At 38.1% G+C, this 22,195-nt stretch overlaps 1 protein-coding gene across 4 annotated transcripts; it reads right to left on the minus strand.

Moving 5' to 3' along the window:
* Positions 1 to 780: 780 nt before the first annotated feature.
* Positions 781 to 21,968, minus strand: LOC140592637 (NF-kappa-B inhibitor delta-like). Of its 4 annotated transcripts, none has more exons than XM_072716473.1 (12): positions 21,900 to 21,968; positions 16,828 to 16,970; positions 16,680 to 16,710; positions 16,290 to 16,549; positions 14,220 to 14,443; positions 13,741 to 13,846; positions 11,726 to 11,872; positions 10,178 to 10,229; positions 9,094 to 9,257; positions 8,063 to 8,179; positions 6,126 to 6,290; positions 781 to 5,957 (listed from the first exon to the last, which is right to left on the minus strand). In XM_072716473.1, the coding sequence occupies exons 4-12, from the start codon at positions 16,521 to 16,523 to the stop codon at positions 5,886 to 5,888; spliced, it is 1,281 nt and encodes a 426-aa protein (XP_072572574.1). In that variant the 5' UTR covers positions 16,524 to 16,549; positions 16,680 to 16,710; positions 16,828 to 16,970; positions 21,900 to 21,968; the 3' UTR covers positions 781 to 5,885. The 4 variants fall into 4 exon arrangements, 3 of the variants coding, with proteins under 3 accessions (XP_072572574.1, XP_072572571.1, XP_072572572.1); XM_072716470.1 differs by lacking the exon at positions 21,900 to 21,968 and adding an exon at positions 21,323 to 21,611; XR_011993008.1 differs by lacking the exons at positions 781 to 5,957; positions 21,900 to 21,968 and adding exons at positions 6,923 to 7,067; positions 21,323 to 21,616 and having other exon boundaries at positions 6,158 to 6,290.
* Positions 21,969 to 22,195: the final 227 nt, after the last annotated feature.

Below are 22,195 nucleotides of genomic sequence, written 5' to 3' on the forward strand. Positions count from 1 at the left end.
GGGTTGTTTTAATTATTAATGGCTTGCCTGAAGTAGATCCCCTGTGAATGTGACTCGAGTTACTGTCTTTATTAACACTACTAGGCTACCTCAAATCACATTGCTTCCCATTCAAGACATTGCTCTTGAAGTAGCCATGCACAATCAAAATAAGCAATTTTTTGTGTTACAGCACAAGCCCTGTCGAAGGCTCCCTGCCACCAAAGACAGAAGGTGAGATCTTGTGGTGATTGAGCGAGTCATTATAGAGCCACCACCAGTTGCTTTAGAACCACTAACCACTTCGTTTCTTGCAGTCCCTCCTCAGACAGTATAATGACACAGGTGTGCAAAGGGAGCAGATGACTGGAGTGTGGAAGATCAGATATCAGCATTTTGTTGATTTCATCGGGCTGGAGATCCACAACATACAGACGAGCATCAATTCTGCAGTCAAATATCATGCTATGTTTTGTAATTTGTACAACTACATAGGAATTCTTTGATTCTTACATATCATATCATGCTCTATGTGAAATATAGACAAACATGGCTGCAAAAGGGCCCAACATGCTTAATATCCCAACCATGTGATTTTAACCACTGAGCTTTTCAACAAGGACACAGATCCCTAACCTGCAGAGGCAGACACTGCCCCAGCTAAACCATGCATTCCCTTGTGCTGATCATTAGTCATTTCATAATCTGAGAGTCTTACTTTAAGCAATAATGTAGTGGCTAGGGCTGCTAGATTATGGCAAAAATCTTAGTCACATTTACTTAACACAATTACACATTGACTTTGGAAATATCATTCATTTATTGAAATTAAAAAATGACTACAAAACAGAAGGACCACAGGGGGTCAAAACTAAACAGGAACAGAGCAGATGCAGGCATTTAAATGGAAACAGGTAACTGTCTAACGAGAGGGCAGGTGTGGAACATGACAATTAAACAATCAACCGAGAGAGCAACAAGCAACAGGTGGGGTGAGTTACAATAATGAGCACAGAACTAGGGATTTCTAACAAACGCTGAACAAACGCTGAAACTAGGAAACACTAACCACACTGGGAATACTACACTAGGATAAGTAACATGGAACTAAAATACAAACAGGCCTGGAAGTGAACAGGACAAAAAGCAGGGCAAACCTGTAACTGGAAACAAAACAAGGTAACAAAAACAGTAAATAAAAATAAACAGGTGAGACTGGCCCCTGACCAGCCTTAAACCCATGACCAGAAGGTTAATGGTTTCTGAGCGACACACTCAACCCATTAGGCTAAGGGACTAAAAGATGGAAGAAGGAACGGGATGACCAGGGACCTCCTGGTCAAAACAGAACTTGTAGGACAGGGTCAGATGACCCTGACAAAACACTAAATATGTACGAGAAACAAATCAAAAGGAGCTGGAAAGGGGTGCACTAAATTTATAACACAAGACAAAATCATTGTGAAATGAAATGTGGTACAATAGTTGTTTTATCACAATTATTTTTTTTGATAATCATTGAAAGCCAAAACGTAACTGAAACTAAAATTTGATTAAATGCCCAGCCCTACTAGCAAATATTCATTATTATAAAGCCTCTTTGGATTAAGTACACTACAAGCTCCATGTCTGTCCTAATACTTATGAACTGTGTTTTGAGCTATCGCATTACTCATTTCTGGGAGGTTTTGGTGGCCCCAGAGGAAAACTAAGTAATGTCATGATTTTTATTGCTGGAAAAGGAGTCACATTTTCCCTTCCCTTCATGCTGCTATACCTCTTTTGGCAAATTAGTAAATATGTAATGAAATCACCATTTATCTACACATGAAAGTGAGTGTTGGTTAACTGAGTCACTGCTGTTGTTATATAATACAAAGTTGTGGGATGTTTTATGTTTTATAACCATACATTTATTAAGTATTGCATCTAATATTGGACACGCAAAGCTTAAATGATATAAATGCATTTTCAACAGACAACTTTTCATCAAGATGGCATGTTTATGAATGTAAGGGCTCACATACTGTACATATCGTAACCTAAATAATTACTACTGTGCATGAGCTAAAATTGTGTACAACTTAAGCTAGTTTTGGAACAGAAGTGACATGATTCCAAGCATATTCGTATATCTTGGATGTACCTTCAGAACTGGTACTTCAGAACAAATGGGCCATGAGACTAGCCAAAAAAAGAGAATATATCAAAAGCATGAGAAAATAAAGGAACTGAGGAAACACAAAGCAATCGTATTACTGAAGAAATTTTAATGCTGCTGGTGAAGATTGATTATGCTAGGAATACATTCAGCATTATAATATAAACTTACTGTAAATTAAGCATTTCAACATTTAATTTTGCAACCACAGATAAGAAATTTGCATTGGAAGACCAAACGTTCTTATAACACAGCATCCTTCTTATACACTGCCTAGCCAAAAAAAAAGGTCGCCATTTGAATTTATATCAGCAAATACTTAAGAGCCAATGAGAGGATCATTATTATAGTCCAGCAACGTTATGCAGCAATAAAGTCAGCTGAGTACCTGAATCTACTGAATGGCCAGGTTACACCTCCATCCATTTTTTTCTTCCGTTGGCATGGGCATATTCCAGGACAAGAATACCAAGATACATTCGGTTTGAATTGTCAAAGACTGGTTAGGGGGCATAAGGAATCATTTTTACGTATGACTTGGTTACCACAGAGTTGTGACCTTAACCTCATTGAAAGTCTTTGGGATGTGATAAAGGAGGTTTTATGGAGTGGTTCAACTCACTTGTCAATACAGGATCTTGATGAGAAATATATGCAAATCTGGATGAAAATAAAGGGTGAGATGTTGCATAAGCCAGTGGAAAAAATGCCATGACAAATGTCCACCATAATCAAAGCTAAAGGCAAAATTCAAAAGGCAACTTTTTTTTTTTTGACCGGGCAGTGTATAATTTCAAGGAAAATTGCAATTTTTGTAAAACATATTTTTTCCCCAAGCTGCACTAAAAATGTATTGTTTCATGTTTAACTATTAAATTCCTAGAATGCTCTTCTTATTTCTATTTCTTTACTTTATGCATAATAAATATATGTCAAAAAACTGACATTTAGTTTGTCTGTACTGCTGTCTAGACTCACTTTTTGTTCAGTGTCAAAACTGATTAATTTCTGTCCAGAACAAAGAAATTATGCATGCATAACATGCACGTTATTCGATACATAATTAATGTGTAAAAGGACTCAAACACAATCATAGACAATCAGTAGTGTACCACTGAAACTACAGTTTGATGAATAGATGGATGGATGGATATAGACATCTAATTTACCTTAGGTTGCACAGATCTTAGCATCCTTTCAACATAGGTATAAGAACACCCTAAATGTTATAAAGCTCACTTTATGTACTTCATCACAAATGAATGGTTTATCTTCTGTATAATTAAGCTGATACCTATGCTTAGCCCTTGCATGACAATATTAACACTGCACAAAAAGATTATGCAAATTAACAAGTAATCTTAAATTCAGAAATCATAAGATAGAAACAGGTAAAACTTGATTGTTATGTACAAGAATCATACCTGCCTAATCTCAAGGGAGATCAAAGATTTTTCCTTTTTCTCCATCAAAACGAATTTCACCTTTATACAGCACCCTCCACAATTATTGCCACCCCTTGTAAAGATTTGTAAAAAGGGTTAAGAAAAATCCACCTTGATGAAGCAGTTTCGTGTCACACTGAAAAATTTAGAAATATCCAACCTTTCACTAACACAAATTCATTCCAAGAAAAAAAAAAAAATATCTTTAACAAAAACACATTTGCCACGATTATTGGCCCCCATGGAAATTATAGTGAACACAATGTAACTGAAGCATGTTTCTCCTGTAAATTGTACATCTTTGAGCTGAGTGGAGTGAATAGGAACCATCAAGCTGTAATCCATGACTTCCTGCTTAACAGGGATATGAACATGAGGTGACACTGAGCCCAAATTCCCTTAGTCATCCATCAACATGGGAAAGATAAGAGATATTGGACAACTTGAACTGTTACAAACCTGCCTGGAAGAGGAACCAAGTTTATTTTTCCCCCAAGGATGACTGTTGGTGAATTACAAGACCAAGTAAAATCTTGGGGTTACCACGTCTCTAAAAAAACTATCAGACTCCCCCTTCTTGCTAACAGAGTATTTGGAAGGTATGCCAGAAAAAGCTTTTTTTGTCAGTTAACCACAAACTTAAGCACCTGGAGTTTGCGAAACACTACTACAACTTTGACTGCAACCAAATTCAATGGTCTGATGAAACAAAAATGGAGCTTTTTGGCAATAAACATAAGTTCGGTTTGGCGTAAAAACAAAGATAACTATAATGAAATGAACCTTATCCCAAATGCAAAATATGGTGGAGGTTTTGTGATGCTGTGGGGCTGTTTTTCCTCCAAAGGCCCTGGAGACCTCGCTAGGGTACATGGCATTATGGACTCCATGAAATACCAGGACATTTTAAATCAAAATTTGGCTGCCTCTGCCAGGAAAGAAAAATTGGGCCGTCATTGGATCTTCCAGCTAGACAGTGATCCTAAGCACATGTCGAAATGGTTAGCTGACCGCAGAATCAAGCTTCTGCCATGGTCCCCTGACCTGAACCCCACAGAAAACCTGTGGGCTGAGCTGAAGAGGATAGTGCACAAGAGATGGCTTAGGACCCTGGATGATCTGGAGAGATTCTGTAAAGAGGAATGGACTCAGGTGCTCTGCTTGGTATTCTCTAACCTTATAAAATTAAAAGCAGGGGTTCCATTAATCGTAGCACATATGTGTTTTTGTTGATAATAATTATTTCTTGATGAAGGATTTGTTTTTCTTTCAATAAATTTATTTTAAGAAAAGGTTGGATTTTTCTAATTTTTTCAGTGTGATATGAAACTACTTCACCAAAAGGTGGATTTTTACTAACCCTTTTTACAAATCTTTAGAGGGGGTGCCAATAATTGTGGAGGGCACAGTATATTACATTTCCTAGCGGCAGACAAGGTAGGATTGGAATTGCCGAACCAAAGATTCTCGTGCCTCCTAAAATCATGCAAATGCAGTCACACCACAAGGATGTTATAAATAACATGGATCCCACAGGAAAAATTGGAAAAGTTAAAGAACTAAGGCACAGGTTCCCTTGATTTAAATAAAAATAATTGTATTTAACAATTGAGGTTTGATTTGTGAAGCACTAGCACACTGATACAGTGTGATGCATGCTTATGATACATTATTTCAATGAACCAATATGGTTTCAGATAGTAATAATGATACTTGCCATTATTCAGCGATTTCTCAGAAATCAGACATAGAATACAAAACCCAGAGTTTCTCTCTGTAAAAGTCCTAACATATGACTTCAAATGATTTATTTTGGACATATTGTCCATGTCCCTTTCACCTCAATATATATTTTGACATATTCCTATAAAACTAAAGTATGTTTTAGCCAATAAATAAAGCAAACATTATCAATTGATGTGAACATGAAGAAATTCTAAGAAAAAATCTAGTACTAATGAATCACTCACATGATAATCAGCCCATTAACATTACTTGTTCTTTGGAAAAAAAACACAGGACTGACAGTAGATTTAACCTTTAGAAAAAACAAAGTGCAGCCAAATAACTGAAAGGTCAGTTTGAAATTTCACTAGATACACTATATTTCAGACAGAAAATTTTAAGTAACTTTTCTTCAAAAAAGAAAAAAGAATATAACTGTCTGATCATACACTGTGGAAATACACTCTAGAATAAATTAGAGGTGTATGAAAATGGTCCTCATAAGAAGATACGATTAGATCCCCCTTCTTTAGTAGGGAAGAGGGAAAAACGATGGGACTGGAAAGCAGTCCATGTCACTCTTGGTCCTGTAAGGATGTAATACGCCGTCGAGAGGCAGCATTTCGCTTTTTGAGGAGGAACTTCAGCTAATCAGAAAACAAGAAAAAATTCAGATAATCAGTCATATCCAACAAAATGACTAGACAGTCCAATTAGTCAAAGACCATAAAGCTTAAATGATAATTTCCTTTCTTGCAGATAACAAGGATAGCAAAGATCACAATCTTTGCGCTGAAATGGGTGGGGTGGCTCACCTGTTCTCCCTTTTCCCCACTCTGCAGCAGGTGCGCGGGCTGGTCGTTCTCCAGGTTGCGGATGCTGGGATCAGCTCCGTGATTCAGCAGTAAGCGGATCATCTCCTCCTGGTGGCAGCTACTGTGCAAGCCGGCTGCCATGTGCAGAGCAGTGTTACCATGCGCCTACAGTAGGGGGCAGAGAGAGAAATGAGAAAGCATCACCCTTAGAGTGTAATGTGAAGAACTGCTCTGGGTGAGACAGCTAACAAAGTCATGTGATGTGGAGGTATGAGGAAGGAATAGGTACTCTTTCAGGGGAAGGGGAGTGTGAAGTGGAAATGAGAATAACACTGGGAAAGAGGAACGAAAACAAGTGGGGGCTGTATGTATGGGGGGAAGAGAGAATGCTGACCAGCAGACAGCTTGATAAAACACAGCACTAGTCAAAGGCCAGTTGACCTTTGACTTTCCTGAGGGTTTTTTTCCTCCTGTATCAAACTCTGGAGGTTTGTCTGTCTTTTCTTAGTAACTCTAAACTGAAGACTGTCAGTGAGGCTACTGTTGGAACCTTTATTGAGCATGCTGGACCAATTAGGGAAAAGTTATAGTCGAGAGAATGTGTTGGGGCCAAGAGGAAAGAACATCTTAAATTAGGACATGGCAGAAGTAGAGATTTCAGGACCTGAAAGTAAAAATTCAAACCAAGATTTGAATAGAGTACTCAATTCAAAACCTTGGTCTAAATTTTTACTTTCTGGACCTTATAATTTCCACTTCTGAGATGGGGAATATGTGGCATGTTAAATGAACCTCACCTAAATTTCCGTGCCGTACAGACTTTCACATAAAACATCCCTGCAGATTGGTGAATGCTGGTCCCTGGTCTTGAATCTTCAGTCTAGCTTGCATTCAGTGGTCTTTGTTCCAGTACCGTGATAGTAGTGTTGTAGTCAAGACCGCCTAAACCGAGACCAAGACATTGCCGAGACCGGAGGGTATCAAGACCAAGACACTGCCGAGACTTGAGGGTACCAAGACCAAGTCCAAGACCAAGACCAAGACACACTAAGGCGAGACCAAGACCAAGACTGGTCGAGACCAAGACCAAGACCGAAAACAGACTAGGGCTAGAATCGACATCACATTACCCAGATCAACTATAGAGAAAAAAGGCATTGCTGTAAAGTGTCATTACTCGTTAAATCAAATTCATGTTATCTTTTCAATTATATTGTCCGTATGTCCATATGTCTCTCATTTAAAATCTCCCAGATTTGTCATAGTTACGAGACCTGATGGAAAATAATATTCTCAGCAATCCTCTCCTATAACCATTTTATCAGACCTCGTCAAGGGAAAGAGATGGGATGTACCAGAAAGATGTTCATATTAAGTCTCTTATACCAGGGACAGAGGCCTCGGGTAAGCTATGAATACAGCTATGTAATGATCCTTTGCTTTGAATTGAAGAGAATGAGCCTCCAGATTGACTTGCACCTCCAAGACCGTGCTTTCTAATCAATGTAAAATACCTAATTTATTTGAATAATAACTATGCTATAGACTTCACGGACATTTTCGGACATTTTTTTGCCGATGTATGATACGATGTGTATGATGTTTGTGGACTGTGAAGCACTGGCAGTGTCCGTGGAGAAAATGTATAAAATGTAACGTTTTTGAAATGGATGCATCTGACTGGTTGCATTTGAATTGAGGCGCGTAATAAATAATGATACTGTTCTGTGAGGATGTGCAGTTTTCTCTTTTTTTCCCCATCCCATCGAGACCGCTATGTCCGAGACCAAGACAAGACCGAGACCAAATAGAGTCGAGACCAAGACAAGACCGAGACCAAATAGAGTCGAGACCAAGACAAGACCGAGACCACAAAAAATTGGTCTCGAGACCAAGACCGGTCTCGAGAACTACAACACTACGTGATAGCCACTAACCTTCATATTAACGAAAGCCTGTGTGTCTGCCAGGTTAATCTGCAGCAGGATTCGCACCAGCATTACATTGCCTTCCTTCACAGCCAGGTGTAGAACTGTCTTGTTGCTCTTGATGTCCTGGTAAATGACAGACACTATTATGACTAAAGACAAGAAAGGCACTGGATGCACAAACTGCATGAGCTGCACATCATATACCATATACAGAGGCATGTCACTCACATCATGTCATTTTTAGAATAGAATAGAATAGAATAGAATAGACCAGTGGTTCCCAACCTTTTTTAACTCACGGCCCACACAGCCAAACTCATATGTTTCCGCGGCCCACTGCAAAAGAATTTAAACGATCCCGCTTTTTGTGTCGGGTTAACTAAGTACTTGGAAGCAAGGCTGTTAATGGTCTTTATTGAATAAACTGGTAATGTATTGAATAAATTTTAATTATATATCAAATTATGATTTATTTGATTTTGACTAGACATTTTTTATTATATTAACAATATTACAATTTCTATTAATAATAATTGGCGGCCCCCCTGCAATACCGTCGCGGCCCACAGGTTGAAAACCACTGGAATAGACTAAAGATAATTCATTCATCCTTATGGGGAAACTATCCCATCTAGTTATCCATTAAATACAAAGACACATAAACAGGTGAGAGATATGGGGTCAGACTGCAGGGTTCGCCAGGGTGCAGCACTCCTGGAACAAATGTCATAAAGGGCCTTGGTCAAGGGTTCATTAATCGAATATAAATCATGTAGTTTGTACCAAATGCTGTCCCTAAAGGTGACTAGGCCTCACAGACTACTCTAGTGTCCAACAGGGACAATAATTGTTCCATGATACATGAAATATCTGGGTTTGGCTTAGTCAGCACTGCTTTCATTTTCACAATGGCAGCATGCAGTTCACTGGTGCTAGTTTAGGTTAAAAAAGGCTCCCCCCAGATAGTCCACATTTTTGCTTCATTTCAGTTCCAAACTGGGGACTGTCTGGGTGTCCCCCAGGATGCATGGCCTCACCTGGCTGAGCAGGGAGGCTCCAGAACTGAGCAGAAGCTGGATGCAAGAGAGTTTGTCTTCAGCCAGGCTGTGCAAGCTGGAGTCAGACAGGTCAGTCATTGGGGCAAAAAAGGACTTCATGGTGGCACTGTGGGAGATGGCTGCACAGTGCAGGGGAGTCAGCCCTGGGGTAAAGAAAGACAGAAAAACAGAGAATTGATGAACAGACTCTATCAAGCATAGTGTCATGGATCTGTCATGCTGTACAATATGACAAATAAAATCATAACATTGGAAGAACTGCATATAAATGGGGTCAAACCAAAAACATTTGTGATATTTAGCATATGACAGAGACATTACACACTGCACCAGCTTTGAACTCATTTGGATATTCAAATTCATAATCACATAATGCATGCATATTATTTTATGTTACATGGCAGAAATTTATACTTACATACTTTATTATGAAACCAGAAATACTCTTTGATTGCCTGACAGATAAATTGAAATAAATGCAATGATCATCATACACTACATTGCGAAAAGTATTGGGACAACCCTCCAAAAAATTTAATTCAGGTGTTCCAATCACTTCCATAGCCACAGGTGTGTAAAATAGAGCACCTAGGCATGCAGACTGCTTCTACAAGCCTTTGCAAAAGAATGGGTCGCTCTCAGGAGCTCAGTGAATTCAAGCGTGGCACCGTGATAGGATGCCACCTGTGCAATTCATTAATCCATTCGTGAAATTTCCTCGCTACTAAATATTCCTTGGTGATGTGATTCTTGGTGATTGTCCTGCCTTTGAATCCTGGTCTTTTATTATGTGTGTTATTAGGCAGTCAAAGGACAAACAAAACCTTAAAATGGCCAATGTAACCTGTTGGCAAATTCAGCCTTAATGGATCATTACATCTGTGACCCATCAGTTTTCGAAGAAACATCAGCTTTCATTATGACATAAAATATGTGTAGGAGAATGAGAGAGATAGCAGGTATGTTTACCACTGAAGCATTTAACAAGTGTTATTTATTAAATGCTGTACAAATACAAACAGTATTTCATATTTTGTAAATAAATATACAAATAAGCATTTACCTTCAAAATTGCGAGCCTCCAGGTTCACATTCAGTCCCGTGGAAAGAATTGTCTGAGAAATACAATCAGTATTAATAATATTTTTCTACATGCCACTTTTAAATGTTGAGTTACTGGCCTGTAAATTAAGACTAGTCAATCTTTGTCAAGACACATTTTGAGATGTTTGCTGCATTTGTAAACTGCCAGTTATTAGTTATCCCTTAGTTCAACCAAATAGCCATCCATCCATCTATCCATCCATCCATCCATCCATCCATCCATCTATTTTCTGAAACTGTTTGTCCTGTACAGGGTCGCAGGGGGTCTGGAGCCTATCCCAGAGATTACGGGTGCAAGGCAGGTAATAACCCAGGATGGGGCGACAACCCATCACAGGGTACACTAACACCATTGGCAGTGGTGGCTTGATGGTTAAGGAAGCGCACTTGTAATTGAAAGATTGCAGGTTCAAATCCCCGACCAGCAAGGCACCACTGAGGTACCCTGAGCAAGGTACCGCCCCCAAGCACTGCTCCCCGGGCGCTGAATTAGCTGCCCCTTGCTATGTCACGAAAGTCACATATGGGTTAAATGCAGAGGACACATTTCGTTGTTGTGCACTGTGTGCTGTGGTGTGTTGACACTGCTCACCTAATTCAAAATTCAATTCAATTCATACCTGTATGCAATTTGGCCACTCCACTTAATTTCAACATGTTTTTGGGCTGTGGGGGAAAACTGGAGCACCCAGAATAAACCCCACAATGACACAGGAAAAACATGCCAATTCCTCAAACATAGAGCCATGGAGAAGGCTCAAACCCCAGAGGTGTGAGGCAACAGTGCTAAACATGGCACTGAACCAAATAGTTAAAGTGCATAAAAATACATTTATTACCTACATAATCTCTGTTACAATATTTCAGATTTATCAAAAATCAGTTTTATTTGGCCAGTGTTTGCACACACAGGAAATTGTCTTCAGTTGTCAATAGCTCTTGTGCATACAGCAGATACATACAGTACACACTTAAGACAAGACAAGGGTCATATACAATCCAGTTGTTAAATACACAGTGGATGTGTTACTGATAAATGTATGAAGAATAATAAAAACAGGTTGCATTTTGCTTGATATTAATTAACTGAATGTCACAGCATAGATGTGTTTTGATGTATCTGCTGTGATGTTCAATTAATTAAACAATATCAAGCAATGTATGACCTGTTTTGTTATTTTTAATAGATTCTTCTTTGCGGTCAGCACTCTTATATACTGCTATATCATTAGGAATGAAGCCTGCACTTTAATGATAAATGTATAAAAATGAAGGAAGGACTGCTAGTATAGATATGGTATGCACAAAACAATACAAGAGGTACAATATGGAAAAAAATGAATGGCTAATAAAATTCCTATTATTTTATTCCTAATAATGCTAAATATGTATAAGTTGAAAGCATGAGACTCTGGAGTAATATGGGTGAGAAAAATAGAAAAAAGAAATATTCTTCATCAACTAAATTAAAAGTCTTCGATGTTTGTATACTTGTCACTTGCCTCACCTGCATTACTCTGGGGAATCCATAGGTAGCTGCTAGGTGGAGTGCAGTCTGACCCTTATCATCACAGGCATTGACGTCCGCCCCCAGCAAAAGAAGGTCCTGGACAATTAGTGGCTGATTTGCTGTCGCCGCTACCAGCAGAGCAGTCTGGGGGAAGAAAAAGAAAAAAAGAAAAAAAAGATTAAATGCAAATGCAATCATGAATTTACTTTACATATACAGTCTATGAGGAAATGGTGTAAAAAATTCTAGTCATGCACTTAGCAGGAAAAAAAAATAAACTAATCTTCAAAGTCCAGAGATTACATTTTGAAAATCAAATCTGAAAAATTCCCTACTTAGAAACTATAAACATTATTTTGGTTTTAGTGGAAGGAAAACATACAGGCACAAAACACCATGGTTTGGTTCAAGACTGCACAATGTCGTTGCAAGGGACCTGCTGACGATCAGCCCAAATCAAGGGACATAATGGTACAGTATTTCCTATAGGGTGTTTTATCATAGGCCCATTAATTAAAGATAAAGATAAAGATATAATCTTTATTGTCATTGTCACTTGAACAACAAAATTGAAATTACGGTTTATTAGTTATTTCTGATATGGTCATTTCCTATTATCATGCGACAGCATTGTAGGATTTTTGGTTGTACTATTCTTTGTTGTTTGTAAGCTTACCTGCTAAATGTTTTTGTGCTGGAGATTGAATAAGTTAGCTTTAAGTATCATTGGAGCTGTGTTCCATAACTGAGAATCTAGAACCTGCATAATAAGAGGTGTTTAGCACTAATGGGCTGGTCCCCTGGTACAGAGCAAAAGACAAAACTATTAAAATAATGGAAATGACTGCATTGGACAACTAGCCATTCTCCATAGTGAGGGGCAAGAAATTTCAGTGGCGCATTCAACATTATCTCAAGAAATAAGGGACACGTCTTCCTCTGGGGTCCCCAATCATAAACTTTACCGATCCAAAAATACAGATAACTCACATCCAGTATTGGTTCAAAATGGGACGCAACATATTTTACAATAGGAGATAAGTAAACAGCTGCAGTCCGTTTCATAAAATATGTGACGGATGGCAGCTGTATGTTAAAGAGTTTTCAAAGTACTGGCCTCGCAAGGTACATTGATACAACTGGTGACATTTAAATATATAAATAATCTGTCTAGCAGATCGATCTTTCGTTTTCCGCATACAACATCATTCCATTAATTTGTGCTGGTAAGTTTTATAACTAGCTGGATTGAAGGGAGAGGACAGTAGCTGACTTTGGGACACTCATGTCCGCGATAACACAAAGAAAATTTACCGTTCTCTCAAATAGTGCAACTGACCTTGTGCTTATCATACGCTCACTGTTGAGTCTGGATCTGACCAAGAACTCTATCAGCACTCAACTGCTCATCCTGCTAGTCCCAGATGTAGAAAGTTGAATTTCACCCCGTTTTTTAAATCACTGAATTTTTGGTGGCGTAATTGTAAAGCAAAAATAAAAGGACTGAATGTTATCTCTTGAATTATGAAGATGGAATTAAAACACTTCGAATGTTTCCAACTGAATTTGGTGTCTTGAAATTTATTTCGAGGCGAAAGGGAATGAATTGATTTCAGGTGATTGAATTATAAAAATGAACTTTTTTAGTTGGTAAAATAAACTGTATATTTTGTAGCTGAATTGTTGAAACCAAATATTTTTGCATTGATTATTTTACCAACGAAATTACAGCTCAAACATTTTCAATTGAAATATTTGATGTTTAGATGTACATTAACATGAAATAACAGCCTCTAAACATTGAAACATTATTAAATGTAATGCATTGTTAGTCAAGCATTATTAAAAACAATGCATTTTTACTGGATTTGTTTAATTCATGGTAATTTGCGTGAACGACATTTGTTATTAATTTACTTACATACTTTTGCTACTTTGCAGTAACATAATTTCTGTAAATTTTCAGTCTTATTACTTGTACTTCTGTATGGATGCTCACATATGGGACATACCTTTCCTTTATGTTCTTTGGAATCTAGCTTGCCGAGGTCCCGCAAGTTTTCCGCAGCTGCAAAAGCATACTCCCTCAGCCCCTTTGCCGTGTAGATATGCAGGATCCTGAAAGGAGCCAAATAACTGGTTATCTGAAGCTGTACCATCCCAACATGGCAAAGGTCCCCATGAGTTAAATTGGGGTAATTCATTTTTCCTTCTATTGACACCTTTATTCCTCATATACCTTTGTTGAGGAGTAAAACTGCGTGACACAAAGATTCATCAACAGTTATATCTCTAAAACGGGAAAGTCTCTTATGCTTCATACACAGAGAAATTTACCTTTTGGACTCAAATTTGAGTATATGCATCCTTGACCTGAAATTAACTTTAAATTGGCTTAGAGAAGTATCTAGAACTTTACTTTAAGTCTACCTCAGACCATGCTCTATTTTGGAATGTGAATTAATCCTGCTTAACTATCTCTGCCACTTACGTGTCTCCATCTTCATCCTGCCACATCTTCTTACTGTAGTCCATTGCCTGAAGGGACATTCGTGCCTCATCCAGTTTCCCAGCATCCATCTCTTCCCCGAATCCCTGAGGGCTTGGAGCCCCATGACTATGGAGGCTACTTACAGGTGTCCAAGAGTAACTCAGAGACTGCTGCACCCCCGAGTGAACTGAACCAGAGAGGGTCACTGTCATGGGGCATTCTAACTAAGGAGAGAACCAAAAAACAACATAGGAATACATATATATATACATACATATACATACATATATATATATATATATATATATATATAGTCATTGACAAAGGTATTGTCACATAAGGACATAGTAATTTAAAAAGACATATAACTTTATTTCTAATCAATCAATTGTTACAATGAATGGATCAATTTAATGCCAAGGGCTTTCACATTAATAACTGGGTGCAAAATGAAACAGTCAAAAAGTGTCCTGATGTTCACAGCTTGTTAAAGTCCATAAAACCTGTTTTTGCAAGGACAAAAGTCTTGTCATGTCTTTTAATGATTCAACCAATCACAGATTAGAGGTTCACCTGTGACAAATATTGTAATTAACATAATCCCAGGTGTGTATAAAAAGAACCCCAAGAACACCAGACCTTCACTTGAAGTGCAACCTAACTTCTGACAACATGCCAAAGATTCAACCACAGACCAAGTCTGCTGCTGAGGTGGCAGACATCGTTAATGTGTCCAAACGTCAAGTGGAGAGGATTCAAAAAATATTTGAAAAAACTGGTGATGTTCATGACAAGCCCAAGTCAGGAAGACCCTGTAAGACAACTCTTTGAGAGGACCGTTTGTTGCTTCGAAAGTCCAGGGCCAACCCTTTTTCAATTGCAGCATAGCTACATCAGAACCGGTCACCAGAAACCGCTGTGTCTACAAGAACAGTTTCTCGAATTCTCGCACGCAGTGGTCTCCATGGCCAAATTAGTGCTCAGAAACCAGCATTAACGAGAACGCAACATAAAAAGCATGTTGAATTTGCCAAGGCCCACAGCTTGCAGCAAGGATGGACAGTGGCAAAGTGGCAGAAGGTTGATTTTTCTGACGAATCATCCATTGAACTACATACCAAATGCCGCAAATACTGCAGGAGACCTGTTGGAACCCGCATGAACTCAAAATTCACACAGAAAACAGTCAAGTTAGTGGAGGAAAAATCATGGTTTGGGGTTACATCCAGCATGGGGGTGTTCAAGAGATCTGCAGAGTAGATGGCAACATCAACAGCCTGAAGCTATTACATTCCAAACCATAAGAGAGGGCAAATTCTGCAGAAGGATGGCGCTCTTTCTCATACTTCAGCCTCCACATTGAAGTTCCTGAAACTGAAGAGGATCAAGGTGTTCCAGGATTGGACAGCCCAGTCACCAGACATGAACATTATTGAGCATGTCTGGGGTAGGATGAAGGAGGAGACTTGGAAGACGAAACCAAAGAATCTAGACCAACTCTGGGAGTCCTGCAAGACTGCTTTCTTTGCCATTCCAGATGACTTCATCAACAAGTTATTTCAGTCGTTGCCAAGACGTATGGATGCGGTCCTCCAAGCTCATGGAAGTCATATATGTTATTAATTCTTTCTTCCAAGGCACCATGACTTTATGTTCTGATGTTAATGTAGCATGTTTGTGTATTCTAAATGAAGTATATGTATAATTTCTACATTATTTTTGTATATGACAAGACTTTTGTCCCGGCAAAAGTTGACCTTTCTGTCCTAATTCCATGACAAAACTCAATGAATGATGCAAAACTTTATTTTGGTATAATAAGCATAATCTAGAGGGCTTTGCCTTTTCTTATAAGCCATTTCTGATTCCAACTGATTAACTACAGGTCAAGTTATTATTTGTTGTTCCTACAACTTGGTTAAGTGACAAGACTTTTGTCAGGCACTATGTACATACATTATATATACACACACACAGTATATACACGTGTGCACGCACACACACATATTCTTATGATTGTAAGAATTCAAAAAAAATATATTCATGTAACATGCAATGGCAGGCACTTACATAGCGATGGATGCTCATGGCACAACTGTAATCTGGTTGCTGTGTTGTGAAGCTTGGGGTCAGCCCAGGGCTGTAGGCCTGACTCTGGCCACAATCCAGCGAGGTTGCCACAGTGTTAAAGTAGCCTCCCACAGAAGGAATGAGGCAGTCCTGTTGCAAGTTTGAGCACTGAGGGGAGATGGGATGGTTCCATGCGCTATTGGGTGGTGGCAACATGGGCCCCACAGCTCCCATGATGCCCTGATAGCTGCAGTTACCACCTAAAAATGCAGACACTTCTGTATAATTGTGATTCATTATAGTGCATTTGCAAAGAGTTGGACGAAAGAGTGTGTATATTCACTGTATGATATGTGAAAATGCTATCCTGGCATTGCATTTTGTGATTACCTGTTTGGGTTTCCTGTTCTGGCAGTGACACCTACAAACAAACAGCAGAACATACAAGGTACTGATTGTTTCAGTCAAATTCACACACATACATGCAATGAAGAGAAATAGTCTACATCTCTATAGCCTATATGGTATATCTACTCACAGGGACAGAAGCAGTGGCAATTGAAGTGGTCACTAATGAGAATGAGGAGGTTGAGGAAGATGGGGAAGTAGCTGTTTCTCGCTTCCTCTTCTGCTCCAGGAGTTTCTTAACAGTGGGCAGTGAACACGAATTTTCCTTTGGCGCTGCAGAAGTAATTAAAAGTCAGTCTAGAATGTCATCTAGGTACAAATCAATCCATTAGCCTGTTTCATTTTAGACATGTTCATGTTAATATGAGTTGTTGTTTGTCATTTCTTATTGCTAAAAAGCTCATCCATCCATCCATCCATCTTCCAACCACTTATTCAGTACAGGGTCACTGGGCATTCATTAAAACTTTGAATATATTAACATGTAAAATGTAAAAACTGTTTGGGACAAATAAGTCCAAAAACTTCCATACTTACAGCAAAGATTTCAAATTCTTACTAATATTAATGTAAATAGAATATTTACATATTTAGAACAATATTAATAGAAAGAGAATATTGTTGTTTAACTCTCTCCTAGGTAGCCTTTCAAAGATGTTACTTATTAAAATGAATTGTTTTTTTAAATAATCCATGACCCTGACCAGGTTGCTTTCAATATAATGTATTTTTTATTAAAATAAAAGATCATACACATAAAGATAAAAAATCATATGTACAAACAGATCCCCTCTCCATCTGGGTGACATCATAGTAGTCACTGAGTATTCTTTCCAGGAATTTAAAAACATAGAATTAAAATACTACTGTATTATATTGCTTGTATCACATACTACTAATAATTTCCAATTAAACATAAAATTTGCCATAAAAATAATATTTTGAGAAGTGCAGTTACTCAGAGTTATTGTCAAATACCCTAACAGCATTTTGGTACTGAAAATCTGATGGTTAGTTTGAGAATGCAGTGAGTCCTGTAGGTTTTCACAAAGAACCCTTTTACAATAAATGCTATAGGCTACTCAAAGATCAAGCAGACCAGAATAACGATCAAGGGGAAATTACAAAGATACCCTTGATTCAGGGGTTAAACCTCTGCTGCCAGCATGTCATACTTCTCTTCAAGTACAGTCTACTGTATGGACAATGACCGGGACTTCTCTAAATTACTATGTAATAAAAATAAATCGACCATTTACTAAACAACAAAAAAATTATATAGCTACATAGAAAGATAAACAGACAAGCACCCAGGTGGGTGCTCTTCATTAGCGATCATTGGAAGTCCTAATTTACATTGAGTAAGCAAGTATATAACAATAGGCTATTAATATGTATACGACGTGAACTTTTAGGTTTAGCTTGACGTCAGTAATAACTTTAATTAACAGAAAGAAATTTTGTTGTGCTTTGTACACATGTCAATAAAAGAACATTCACTAAGAGTTTTTATGTCCATACACTAGATGAAGGCTGCGGAGTGCGCTTCTGCTATTCTGTAATATTGAATGCTGGACCTATGAATTAGATCCCTGCAGATAGTCTTGTAGACCTCTTCATTTTTTAAAATAGGTAAACGCAGAAAAAAAACTCGCTTTCAGTATTACAGTATGGTACTTAACTATTTTACCCTCAAGCCCCTTTTTCAATGTCGCTGAAGAACTTACTATGGCTATAGCCAGCAGTCTAGTTTAGAAAGCCTGTGTCTTTAATATATTCACATTTGGAAATATTATTTTATAGTCCTAACCACTAATTATATTTTGATGACAAAGGTGTTTATATGTAACTGGTTTAATAGCTAGACAATGACTGCATACATGCTACCATACTGGTACACTGTTTGGTAACACATATTCTCCATAACATAAACACATTTTTCTGGGTTACATTCAGACACTTCATTTCGCTACTTCGAAAAATTCTTCTTCAGTTAACGAAAAAAACTACCTTTTCCTCCGTGACTGCAATTTCCCATCCTCCATTTCAATAACTGTTTGCATTGTCTCGTCTGTACGTTTCATTTCCATCCAATGATAAAAGAAAATACAAATTTGTTACAAAACGCCAGTATCGGAGGTTTCCAGACGCCAACAAAGTTTCTCTGAAATTTAGACCCCAACAAAGAGAGATAAGATACATTTCCGGCAAAGACGAAACCGCCTGCGGAGTGACGGTGAGGAACGTATTCCAGTAGGAACAGTGGCGAGAGACACCTGCGCTTCACAAGAAGCTCTCTATGGAGGATGTTCTCACTCTTTTTCTGTGACGCTCCTTCTTGCGGGCTCCGTTACGCTTACTGCAGCAAACCACACATCTTCCTGCCTTCACCCCGGAACACAACAATATTGCCTATGCTTTAGTAACTACTCATGCCCTAACTGCCGTATTATGCGATACACTGACAAAACAACACCGCTGAGCTCGTGGAGATGTTGAAGAGTCTTACGTTGAATATTAAAGCCACCAGCAGTACATTCACATTCTTTTTACTGTAAAAGGTAACCGGAATCCTCTTATAAAGACATCAGAAGCGGACTTGGGGAAGCAAGATTTTTAGGATTACAGGAATTTCCTAAAAAGAGAATAGTGAACTTTCTCTGTCATGTTCAATGTGTTGCAGCTTATTTAGAAATTGTGTGAGCCATTATAACAGGTATCTGGTAAGGGCAACATATGGTAAGGAAGGCCGAACTGCTAGCTTAAGGTATATCTTCTAAAATTACCTTAATACTAGTTACAATATTAACTTGAAAATAGCCACAGGGCCATCACTGTGTTTGATGAATATTTGTACTATTACAGTACTGCCAATTAGACAGCAAAAAAATAATTAGTCCTGTATATGGGTGTTTAGTGGATATTATTCACTGATCCTAGGAATCATTGTCCCAAAGGAGTAATAAACACCAGGAAAAAAAAAAAGTTTTATTTCCATATCTTATGTACTTTAAAAGCTTTCTTTAGTCTATAATTTCACTACAGTGTTATAAAATAGAAACTGACATTCAATCTCAGGTTTTACATCCATCTATCCTTCTTTTAAGAGATTGTTCTCATCAAGGTCACCATTAGACATTACACTATCTATACACTTTACTTCAGCATGTTAGTAGTTTCAGTAATTTCCTGGCTGAATCACCCTGTAATACCCCAGTCTTTCTGTTTCTTTAAGTCTTTTTACTTTCAATTTCATCTGCAAAGTGCTACTATAGCATCTAGTAAACTCCAATACACCAGCTGTTTGTAGTCTGTTTAATTCCAGGGTTTCTGATAAGCCACCATAAAGCAATGTTTTAAACTTCTCCTTTCAAACTTCACATTACCTTCACATTTGGAAAAAATGTTACATTAGTCACACACACACACACACACACACACACACACACACATGTTGGGTAAACATATCTTTATGGGGACCACTCATTAATTTCTATGGGAAAAATGCTAACACTGACTATTACAACCTTTCATTGCAGTCATAGATTTCTATTAAATTGAGTTTTCCCTTATGGGGAGCCATAAGGGGAAAAAAACGGGTATTCATCACGTTGTGGGGACATTGTGTCAACATAAGGTAAGGTACAACCGCTCACTCACACACACACGCTACACACATATCCAAACACCTCACTGGATTCTTTTCATCAATCGTTTTGGCTACACGTTTACTAAAAACACGTTATGACGTGACTAGAAGACCTTGACATATAGCTTCCTTGAAGTTAAGCCACTGATCTTCTGTTGTGTATAGATAAGGCGAGTGGGCGATGTGCTGTTGGGATACCCTTTCATGGGTGCGTGACCACTTGTTGTAACAGTATTCAAATACTGTCGGAAATCCCTTATGAGTCAGAAAGCGTGGGTAGACGGGGATTCCAGCGACCTTTTTCTTACGTTGACTCGATTATTACAGAAACGGGAACCTGGAGGAGCACGTGCACATATTTAAAGGTGCAAAGTCTGTTTAAATCAGTTACCACGAGTCCCATTCCTGTGAGCCCCGTAGACCTGTACACTAATTCCCCAAGGGGATTAAAGTGAAAACCCTTGTCTCCTGTTTCACACCCACCCAAGAATAGGGGAATTCAGTCAACAGCTGCAGTGACAGAGGTAGGACTGGGCGGTGGTTGAAAGGGTTTCCCCAAAATACAGCTTTGTATCGTGCATAACTCTTTTCAGACTTATATCAATACCACCTTATCAAATACGGACTCTTAGTGAATCAGGTTTCTTACATCTAAACGTCAATACAAATGATACGTTCAACATAAACACGATGTCACGTTAATTTATATCTTATAGATATAATAGATATATACCAAGAAGCTTCAAAGGAAACACATTTTTTACGACATCGATGTCTCAAGTGTACTTAAATTATTAAAACGAGTATTTTAATAACCTCAACAATGCAGAACTTAATAAGCCATTACAACAACAACAACAATACGGTCATTAGTATTATATAACTACTACTGCTACTACTACTACTACTACTACTACTACTACTACTAATAATAATAATAATAATAATAATAATAATAATATGCTACATGACTCACGTTTCGGCCAGTGCATGTCAGAATCCCTTTCGCGATGTATGACTCCCAGGCAATACCTCTTGACTGATAATTATAATTAACTGTTACTTCTTAAGATTGTCGTTAAGTGTGTCGCTGTCTCTGGCTTACGGCGAGTTTTAGGCTCGTATGACTTCTCCGCCTATTTTGTTTGACGTTCTGCTTAGCTGTCACCTAGTAGCCTACCCACATACCGCAGTCTACAACCCGCCCCCAAGAACGCCTACGTCAGTAAACAGCGCGATATTATACTGAAATAGAAGATAGAATTTGTTGTAATTGTACATATATGTTAAGCATTCAAAAAAACTTTTGATTTTTATCAATCCATCTAATTACTATTGTCAGGGTCGCGGTGATTTTTAAAAAAATTTACCTTTAGTAAAGCCTGTTATTATTCTTGTCACAAGTGTAATATATATGTATGAAGTATCATATTTACTACAAAGTATTTACTTTGCTTGCATGACAAAGTATGATAAAATGTAGACAAATTATTTATGCGTTCGCTATTACGTTTATTATTAAATAGAGGAGAAAGGAAACTTCCAGTACTTACGAGCCTCCCAACATTTTCCTTTTGTAGTAGACAAACAGCGGTTTTATTATAGCCTGCCACTAATACAGGAAACCACGCTTAAGAGAACTGTTCCTCCCATTGGCCAATTTTCCATCGTAATTGTGTTCGGCTCTCTTATTGGACCAGTAGTCACTAAGTACCGCCTCCACTCAACTTTTATATTTACGTAAGGGTGAGGCTTTGATATATGGAAGAAGACTGTTGAACCGAGGTAGAGGAATTACATATTTTTATTTGAAGAGCTAAAATAGATTGGAGAATTGCATGGGTAGATG

Source organism: Paramormyrops kingsleyae, chromosome 9 (assembly GCF_048594095.1).
Source record: "Paramormyrops kingsleyae isolate MSU_618 chromosome 9, PKINGS_0.4, whole genome shotgun sequence".
Classification (NCBI taxonomy): Eukaryota; Metazoa; Chordata; class Actinopteri; order Osteoglossiformes; family Mormyridae; genus Paramormyrops; species Paramormyrops kingsleyae.

Coding starts and splice junctions, on each gene's coding strand:
- LOC140592637 (XM_072716470.1), bottom strand. Junction 16,550..16,679: donor AGAACAGGAAACCCAAACAG/GTAATCACAAAA, acceptor CTGCATTTTTAG/GTGGTAACTGCAGCTATCAG. Junction 9,258..10,177: donor GGAGGCTCGCAATTTTGAAG/GTAAATGCTTAT, acceptor TCTTTACCCCAG/GGCTGACTCCCCTGCACTGT.